The sequence below is a fragment of the Bidens hawaiensis genome, unplaced genomic scaffold, assembly GCF_021521415.1.
Source record: "Bidens hawaiensis isolate Kalapana, Puna unplaced genomic scaffold, B.hawaiensis_p1.1 tig00004283_1, whole genome shotgun sequence".
Classification (NCBI taxonomy): Eukaryota; Viridiplantae; Streptophyta; class Magnoliopsida; order Asterales; family Asteraceae; genus Bidens; species Bidens hawaiensis.
In genome coordinates, this window is record NW_027491258.1 from 2,152,501 (window position 1) to 2,162,891 (window position 10,391).

General features: G+C 35.2%; 1 protein-coding gene across 1 annotated transcript in view; it reads right to left on the bottom strand.

Annotated features, from left to right (window-relative positions):
• Positions 1-3,241, bottom strand: part of LOC143626165 (uncharacterized) — a 6,053-nt gene extending 2,812 nt beyond the window's left edge. Inside the window, exons 1-3 of the mRNA XM_077096322.1 lie at positions 3,111-3,241; positions 2,901-3,041; positions 1,945-2,045 (exon numbers count right to left, since the gene is read on the bottom strand). Coding sequence (XP_076952437.1) covers positions 1,945-2,045; positions 2,901-3,041; positions 3,111-3,194 — 326 coding nt within the window. The 5' untranslated portion in view covers positions 3,195-3,241. The remainder of the gene's footprint in view (positions 1-1,944; positions 2,046-2,900; positions 3,042-3,110) is intronic.
• Between the last annotated feature and the right edge of the window lie 7,150 nt (positions 3,242-10,391).

Genomic DNA, 10,391 nt, shown 5'->3' on the forward strand with positions numbered 1-10,391 from the left:
CAAAACACGGGTCTTATTTACCAATTTAAGGTGTTGTTCTTTTGGCACACGTGTGGTATACATGTAAATGCTTTCTTACAGATATAAAATCAATGCGTTTGCTGCTAAACATATCCAGATTTATCCAAATTCGATTAAAAGAAACAACTTAGACTTATTGGAGTAATTATTTTCATTTTGTTGGTGCAAATATATGAAAATTAGCGTTTACACAATTTACCCTTTTGTAGAGGAAAATGCAAGCATTTCCTCAGTCAAAGGGAGGCGTAGCAGGTACAATTTCCCACTCCCAAATTTAGATGTCGGCATACAAAACGCTGTCATTTATGGAAGGTTTCTCTGGATACAACAAAAGACGGTTGGCTGAGAAAGACAAAAAGAAGACTTCCTTCCTCATGGGGCATGAAACCGTCTGTGCAAAGGTCATGCCATTTGGTTAAGCCTAAAGAATGATGGAACAATCTACCAGAGGCTATGACAGCCATCTTCCATGAAATAATGTATAGATTGCATGGATGACATAGTAGTTAAACTGGAGACAAAGGTCAATCACATAGAAGTCCCCCCAATTAGGCGGTTGAGTGTTGACTAGGTCAACCACGGGTACTCAAGATGTTGCAGTTTGGCAGTGCATTCGACCCACTCCAACTCAGAATGATTTTGCTAAACAAAAAGCTGAGATAACGAGGTTTTATAGACCACTAGAGGCTACGGTTGCGTAGTTGACAACTCATTGACGGGTTGACGCTGAATAACCAGGTCTAATATAAGACATTCAGATATTCTTGTTCAACTTTGCTTGATAGTGTTGGAGTGCATCCAACGTGCCTACGTTAATGTTGGAATTAAGTCTAAATACTTAACCGCCTAAGTATTCAGATGTTAAGAGCCTCATGTGAGCGTTTTAGCTTGAGCAAATCTTTGTCTATGATCAAAGTTGCTGAGTAAAGCATGCAACTTGTATATTCAGATAGAGCAAATTTGCAGCTTTGATCAGCTTAAGAAAACACTATTTATGACTAGATGACTAGATATAAAGATGCCATCTTTGATTCTCTATGGAAAGGAGTACAGCTACAATATGTGTGGCTTGAGACTTCAGGTTCTTTTGGTCAAAGTTGGATATAGGGCTTTTCTTAAACTAACATTTTGAACAACCCATGTTTAGCGTTTGGGTCTAGTAGTTGATTGACTTGTTTCTTCGCTATGCATATCTTTTGCTTTTTATTTTCCAAGTCTTTTAAGCTTTATTTACCATATAAGCTTTTACATACAAATGGCTTGTTATTCAAATTTTGTTTTCCTAAGAATTCAGTTTTTAAATCATCATCAAATTTACATTTTTAAAACGGTGAACTAGAACTAGCTATTAGTGCCTAAAAAGGATAATCTAAATCCAAATCCTCATTTACTCCCAACTTAAACAGCTTAAAGCTCTCTACTTCACTGAATACTCATCAATGACTTTAATTCCTTAATCACTTGAGCTCCAACTGGTAAATCTCAAGGGTTCCAAATCCTATAGTATATTAATCATTTTCATAAATTATTACGCTTGAATAATGAAACAATTGCAACCGAGTACACCTAATGTTGCAAGTTTTTGCTCTGTCGAAACAAAACATTTTACTAGTGCATTTAGCTCTCAGCTCTAAAGAAAAGCTAGCAATTATGAAAAAAATGCAACTAGTGCACTGATCATGATTAAAAATCTTGAAGTTAACAAAGTATCAAACATGAATACGACTCGTTTAACTACTTTATATGTCATGGCTATAAGATAGTTTTAAGTTTCATGTACCAATAAGGAGAAACAATGGAGCCTAGCCTACTAATTTCAATTATTTAAAAAAAATCACATAGTGCACTTTAAATATTAGCAGGCCTTATCGTGTTTTAAATAGGTGCCCAATTGACAACCTGAAGTTAAATAACTCATATTACCTAGAGTAAAGCTTCCGTTTGGATTCATCAACTGACAACACAACTTCAACACCTGCCTCAATATCCTCAACACTCTTCTCAAAAACGCCATAATGATAAACCTAATGGATGCAATCAACCAAAATTTAGAAATCAAATTGTAACACCCTTGGCAAATACAACATCGTCCCACTCTTAGGCTATCCCACATCGGCCGTGGACAAGAGAGATCACTGGTTCATAAGTAATGTCCTGCCTCTTCAATCACCAACTTGTTTTGGGCAACCAAAAACAAATCCGTGAGCTCTTCGTGGGCAGAGCGGACAATATTGGTGGTGCGAGGGGCCTGATGTTACACAAATAACACCTCAAAATTCAAGTGATTAAAAATAAGGATGTCCATGAAACCGAAAAAAACCAGACCCTAACAAAAACCAACTCTTTGGTTTTATGTTTTTGTAAAAACTGAACTTACGTTTTGCTTTTGCATGCACAAAAATCGAACTGAATTTATAGATTTCAACTTTTTATAAATACAAGTGTAACTCAAATATTTTAACCCAAATTTATAATATTCAAACAGTTATTGATTAATCAAATTATTTAGGCCCGAACTCATTATTTTGGGCCGATTTGTTTTTTTCTAACCAAAATTTTAAAGCTTAAATCGCAAAACGAAAAAGGCGAAAGCAAACCGAACCCAAACTAATTGATCAAATAGCCTAGACGCCGTTGGGTATCCCATTGAGCAGTCGCCGAGTTGGTCAAAACTGAAAATATATTTGAAAAATTGCATATAAATTCCAATCCGAATAATCGCTAATCCCTACCCTATAGCCTAAGTAGCGCGTAACGAGTTCTAGTGTTCTACAACACTGGTTTTACTTTTACCCCAAAACCAACCCAGCCTGAACCTAGCACGCCTACCCCTAACTGAAATTGTAAGTTTGTAAATAAATATATAGATAGATACATACGACACCGTTTCGGGATCTCACATCTTGCACTACGAATTTGAAGCCAGAAGAAGTTATGAAGCCGGTGTCGGAGGGCTGGCCACCACCTTGAGGATGAAATATTGTGGAATCAAGTATCAACACGTGTCTGCCATCATCAGCCTGCATATGCACAAAAATTAGGGTTTGGGGGAGTAAATGAGAGGAAATTGAAAGGACTGACTGACAGACCAGAAAAGAGGAAATGAGAGTAGCAGTGGATTGAAGCTTCAACATATCCTCATGGTATAACAGGATTGTTTGATGATGATCCATGACGCTGGAGGATTGGTGGTGGTCGGAGTCACTGACTGACTTTGGTGGTTCTTCGAAACTACCACTCATGGACAACATTAGTTTGTTTTTTTTTTCGACAGAATTACAAATTTTGTTCTCCAAAAAAATCCAAATTAGTGTTCGTGTCCTTTTCTAAGTTTCCTTACAGGCGGTGTACTTTAAACTTTTTTTTTCTACACGTTATGTCCTTTACGCTAACTGGGTTAGAAAAACTCATTAAATGCCCTCACGTGAGGCGCATGTGAGGGCATTTTTGTCTTTTCGTCTACCCTGCAACTGGGTTAGAAAAACCACCGACCAAATCTCATCCTTAATCTTCCTCTCTCACTCCATCAAACCCTTCCAATCCAAATGGAAAATAATCCGACACAAACTCGAACAAATCCTCAACGTTCTCAACTCCTTCCCGCCGGAATTTTATTCCGGCACCGGCGACGGAGAAAGTAATACCCTGTTCACAATCATTCAAACCCTTGAAGAAACAATAAATTGCTGTAACAAATTGGCCCAGAAGTGTATTGAAAACACATACAGTGGCAAACTGTTAATGCAGAGTGATCTTGATATTATTACCGCGAAATTCGACAATTCCTTCTAGGGTTTGTCTGAATATGTTACTGGTGATAATGGGTTGTTGTTGTTTTTGAATAATAATCACGTGATTGTGGTTTCGAAACCTGGGATTGGTGCGTCAAGAGACGATATTAGGTTTTATGTTAATGATTTGCTGTGTCGGTTTAAAATTGGGCGAGTTGAGATGAAGATGCAGGCGTTGGTTCTCTTTAATGAGGTGATTCAAGAGGATGAAAGGTATGTGAGAATTGCAATGGAGATTGAGGGGTTTGTTCCTGCGGTTATGAAGTTTTTTAGTTCGAAAGAATTGGGGATTCAAGAAGAGGCGTTGAAATCGGTGGCGGTAATTTGTGGGTTTGATTGTTATAAGAGTGTGTTGGTAGGATTTGGGGTTATTGGTTTGTTGATTAAGGGTTTGGAGAGTGAAAGAGAGTTGGGTAAAGAGTTGTCTGCCAGGTGTTTGATGAAAGTCACGGCGAACTGTGACAACGCGTGGTCGGTTTCTGCTCACGGTGGTGTGTCTGCGTTGTTAAAGATTTGTGAAAATGGTTGTGATGATGCTGTTGTGTCTGGTTCGGGTGGTGAGTTGGTCGGTTTGGCGTGTGGGGTGTTGAGAAATTTGATCGGTGTTATGAAATCAGGCGGTTTGTGATTGATGAAGGTGGAATTCTGTTGTCGATCAAGCTTGTTAAATCTGCACAGAACAATATATGCAAGAACAAAAATGAAGAAGAAAGAGGAAGAAGAAGTTGCAGGGTAGACGAAAAGACAAAAATGCCCTCACATGCGCCTCACGTGAGGCCATTTAACTGAGTTTTTCTAACCCAGTTAGCGTAAAGGACATAACGTGTAGAAAAAAAAAGTTTAAAGTACACCGCCTGCAAGGAAACTTAGAAAAGGACACGAACCGTAATTTGGCTTTTTTTTAAAGGACAAAATTTGTAATTCTGTCTTTATAGGATCGTTTTACTGTAGATAAAAAATGGGTTACAGTGACACGTATTACCTGTTTTTGTGACTCTGTATTGTAATTGAATTCTTTTGTGAAATTATCGATGGAAAAAAATGAAATTTGTATTATAAAAGAAAATTCATGGAATTTTGGAACAAAAACTAGAAAATGTTTGCAACTTATTTTTCTTTTTCTAAACAGTATATTTTTATAAACGTATAGTATACCACAAGACCACTAAGTATTCAGGTACTGGATCAGTACAGGACTTTCACAGGATCTGTGAAAGACCACTGCAGTTTCGACAATGAATGTAGTTTATTCGATCTTTCCCATTGAGTTTGTTTGTTGATTGGATGCATTGCAGGCCCAAGAGGTCAAGCAACACAATCAAGAATTTAAGACCACTGGTCTCTCTTTTTTTAAGTTTTATATGCATATTACAGTGGAAACCAAAATTAATTTCAACTTTTTTTTTACTCATTTTTTGTCCTTTTTTATTTCACTAGTTTGACCACACACCTATGATTAGCAATACACACTTAAAATACTTTTAAATGCATCTAGTAACTAAATTCATCATAGTTTATTGGTACCTTTGAAAGCAGAATAACAAAAATTATGAAAGAACCCCAACTCAAAAAATTGCTTTAGACCTTCGAAAGTTTGGGCCGACCTTGATTGAACGAGATAGTATTGGCATCATTGAAGTTTCTCTCTTTATTTAATTTATATAATTATTTAATCATTTTTGTATGATATTTTTCGATGTATGGACTTGAAATAGTAAAGGCCCCCATACTAAATAGGGCTGTCCAAACCGCTCGCTGCTCGCTCGGAAAATGCTCGTTCGTTTTTTTCGCTCGATTGAAAACGAGGCCGCTCTGCTCGGTTCGGTTTGTAAATGAGCCAAACAACGAGCAAAGGTATGCTCGGTTCGGTTCGGCTCGAATATTTTTAATTTTTTTTATATATAATTATATATGAACAAATATATAAATATATAGACAAAACACATAAATATAAGCTGTACAATTATTTTTATCCATTTAAATTTTTCATATTCCGTCAATTTTATAGTTTTATTTGTTCGCTTCAAGATTTTAGAATACTATAACTTTTTTTACATGATCATTATATCTCACTTAAAACTTCATGTTAATAAAAATTTACAATTAATTACACATTTGTCTAAAACCTACTAATTTATTTATAAAATATATTATTTACAGCCTTTAAATTTGTTTCTTATTGAAAATTTTAAAGTGAAAAAGAAATAAATAATGCTCGAAATCGCTCGATACGGTCGATCGAAAAATGCTCGATTCAATTTTGGCTCGTTTCGGTTTTCACTCGGTTTGAATTTCAGCCGTTCGATTCAGTTCGGTTGTAACGAGCCAAGCAACGAGCAAGCCTTCGCTCGGCTCGGCTCGTGAACAACCCTAATTACTAATTATTATTTAGCGGCCCATCAATTATCCAGCACCCAAGTAAGCCCAATATTATAAACCATGGATCGAATCGTATAAACCTCAAATCAGTTGAAGGCCCATTTGCTCAGTTAAGTTGGTTTTAACGGTTTATAAACACCATACATAATTACATATATTAGGAACATGGTTCTCTAGTTAGCTGATTGTTTAGGAGGCAAAACGATCACATAGGTTGTTGATCCTTAATTTCACAATCTAGTGTCAAAAAATTGAATTGTTTGTTTACATATATTATATACTAGTTTGATCCTCCCATGTTACGGGAGTTTATTTTACTTTTTTGTTTTTAATCGTTTTGCTATTTTATGATGATTTATTTTATTCCTTAACGTAGTTTGTTTTAATTTAATACATATATATATATATATATATGTATTAGTTTGTTATTATATATTTTTTTATTTTGGGTATTTTCAATTGAGATGTGTAGGTTTTTTTAGATTTTTAACGAACAAAAATACACAAACACAAACATGTTGATTTTTTTTTTTAAATGAACAAACATGAACACAAATATTTGTCTAATGAAAAAGGGGACATTGATGTATTTGACGCTGGCGGGTGGTACTGGAAGTTAACCGGCGATAGAGATGATATACCAGCAATGGAGAACATGTAAAGAAGATAAATTAAATTAGGGTTTGAGGATGAAAGTATTTATCAATAAATAAGATCTTATAACCCATTTGAGAGCTACTAGGGTTTGGTAAGACCCATAACCCGTGGAAATATATCTTTGATGATTAAGGAGTTATTTCACAAATAAATTAGATGTTATAACTCATTTAAAGGTTATCCGGGTTTGGTGAGACTCATGACCTACGAAAAATTATTGCTTGATTATTAAAGAGTTTCACAAATAAATGAGATATTATAACTCATTTAAAGACTAACTGGGTTTGGTAAGACCCATACCCGCGATTTGGATCAAATGCATGAGAAGCCTCCATTTAGAATTCAAGCAATGTGGTGGCTCTAGAGAATGGGGGGCAACCTTAAGAGCGACACGTAAGATTTTCATAGTAGGCAATTATATAGATAGCTAGATTAGATGTGGTACTAGCATATTATTTAAGGATTGGTGTGACCGATAGGCAAGTAGTTCTTGTTGTTCACATGTCTAATAACTAAGGCTAAAAATAAGTTTTTGACTTATTGGTGAACATTAGTAAATTGTTTTGACGGAAAATTAATCAAGCAAACTAATATAAACACATATTACACTCGTTAATTTACATTCATCAATGTTCATTTATGTATGTTTACTTATACATTTAAATAAATTAAGTTTAACCTGTTTTAAAGATGCCAGCGTAGTCCAACCAATATAATTGTTTACTTTTTTGACGTAACTGATTATTGATGTTGATTGGAATATAACTTGAAAATATTGTTGTCTATTTGTAATTTATGTCAGCTTGTGTTTATTTAGAATATTAAAGAAAACACGTTAACTTTTTTAAAAAACAAACATGAACAAGAAATTTTGTTTGTTTATTTATATGAACAAACGTGAAAAAGGCCATGTACATCTTTGTTTGAGAACAACACCCAATAAAATATAGAATAGTTAAATTTTTATTATTTTTTATGCAACGCACTTGAAATCATTTTCTTTGAACGGCAAATGAATCCTTTAAATGAGCTACTGACTAAATTACTAAATCGGAATACACTCGTCTTTTGATCCAGGAAAACCCTTTAACTAAGGCCAACGTTCGTGAACACTCGCCCGAAGGCACGATAGTGTGGTGAGATAAAATATGTTCAGCTCCAGGATCCAACTAGATTCGCATAGTCTCGCATCATCACCATGGTACATCTGAAACTAAATATTGCAGGCATGAATCGAACTTGGGTCACATGAAACATCAACTCTTTCTCTTATCACTTCACCACTAGTTACTTACTTGAAACTAAAGTAAAAATATGAACTTTTGAAACTACTGTATATTAATGAAAAAAAAATTATCTAAAACTTTATATAAACACCAAACGAACTAACGAAACATCATCACACCAACATACAAATATAGTGACTCGACCACACTTAACCTCCTCGTTTTAAAACTCATTCAAAAGTCAAACTCTCTCTCTCTCTCTCTCTCTCTCTCTCTCTCTCTCTCTCTCTCTCCCAAGTAATACTCGAATTCTTCAATCTATCATAAATTCACATGTAAGAGCATTCTCATCCCGTATTCCTATCTCTATATCCATATATATTATATAATTACACTAAAAAACACATTTCTCTCTCCTGTTCAATTAAATAATATTTTTTATACCTTTTTTCATTACAGTTTTCTTTCTTCATCCTATAATTTACAAAAAAAAATCACTACCTTTTCCCCAAATTTACAAAAATCACTAACTTTTCTCTCTTCCACCCTTATAATTTACACTCACAACCACTCACAATCCCACCCTATAATTTACAAACCCTCCTCACATAATTTTAGGGGATGAATTGGGAATGCTCTAACTCAACGCTTTGATCTCGTCCCCGTAAAGTATCTAACCTGTGCCAGATTATATTAATGAAATAAGTCTTGAAATAGTTTTTCAAATTATTGGCTTAAGCGGCCCAATATTAAATGACATAGTACTATAATTTATATGATTTCTTTTATGTTTACACCTAATGATCTAAGAGTGCTGTTTGTTTTTCCTCAGAAGGACTTCTCCACCTCTTTTGTCTGCATTGAGAAGAGGGCGCGCAGACGTTGGGCTCTGCGGTGTGTTTGTTTTTTCGAAGACGTTTCATTAAAAAACGTCTGCGCGCCCTCTTCTCCCAGAAGTGTTGGTATTATTACTTCTTTAACCTCTTCTCCCAGAAGTGATGAGCCAAGTTGCTACTGATGACTCCACCAGCAATTCTTCACTCTTCATTTTATTCTTTTCATTTGTTGACACCATAATATTTGTTTATGGCTGTGTTTTTCTATCGATTGCCGCCATCATCGCCGATTGTTACCGGGTTTGATTTACGAACCCTAGGCAGCGATCGTGTGGTGGTGGTGGCAGCTCTCCGATGTTGGGAAATTACGGTTGTTAAATCTAGGGTTTATGACCTTCTGATTGTTACCGGATTCGGTGTGGTGGCTGTACTCCGGTGTGTGGAAGTGATGGCTTTTAAATCCACGGTTTCTGACGCCGGTTGCCGCCTCTGTCGATGTCGATTGACATTTGATTTGGGTTTTTTGGATGGTTGTTTGAAATATGAAATCAGGTTTTGTGGCTGTGATGATCTAATGTTGTTCGATGTTAACATCAGCTCAGGATATGTGCCTGGCGTGGCAAAAATGCAGGATGGCAGGTACCCTTGCAGCCATGGCACTTTGAACCTTTTGCACCAATGTTTCGATAGGTCTGAGCCTCTTTATAGTGATTATTAAATCATTGATGAATTTCAAGTTTTAGTTTCTTTTGATATTTATAGATGATGGTATTTGAAGATTTTTTGAGTCATATATTTCACCCGAACCATCATCGTTTATACTACTTATTTTTCTTTAATTATTTAAATTTCAGCTTATTTTAGCAGTCTGCTGATGTTAAAAAACAAACAGTCTTCTTGTTGCAGACTGCAGAGTTTTGGTCCACCTCTTTTGCTACAGATGTTGGCAGATGTGGTTTCGCAGTCTTCTGCATTTTACCTCTGAAAAACAAACAGCACCTAAATATCTTTTAATCATGCCAATCCAATCAGACGTTTCCGCGTTTTAATTTAAAGCAAGCCACTCAATGTAGGTGTAATTCTTTTTCATTTTCTTTTTATTTTTCTTTCATAAATTAGTGGAATTTAAATTCGATTAATGGGTCCACAAACATACACATATTTAAAAGGTAATATTAAAATATATTTAAAAATGGTTTAAGCATCTGAAGATTATTCCCTTAAAAATTAAAATATTTATAACCATCCGTCAAGTATTTTAAAATACTTATGGTTAAATGATAGCACGACTTATTAATATTTGATAATTTTTATATTCCGTTTTTATTTTTCTTTATTTCTCTTGCTAAGAGTGGTCGGGTGTGTCTCAGATTCGCCGTGGAAACACCCCTCCCAGTGGAACGGGTTGGGGTATCAGCTTAATTTTTAGGTTTACGAACCCATAAATGAATGTTTGTTTCAAAATGTTAGGTATATTTGTT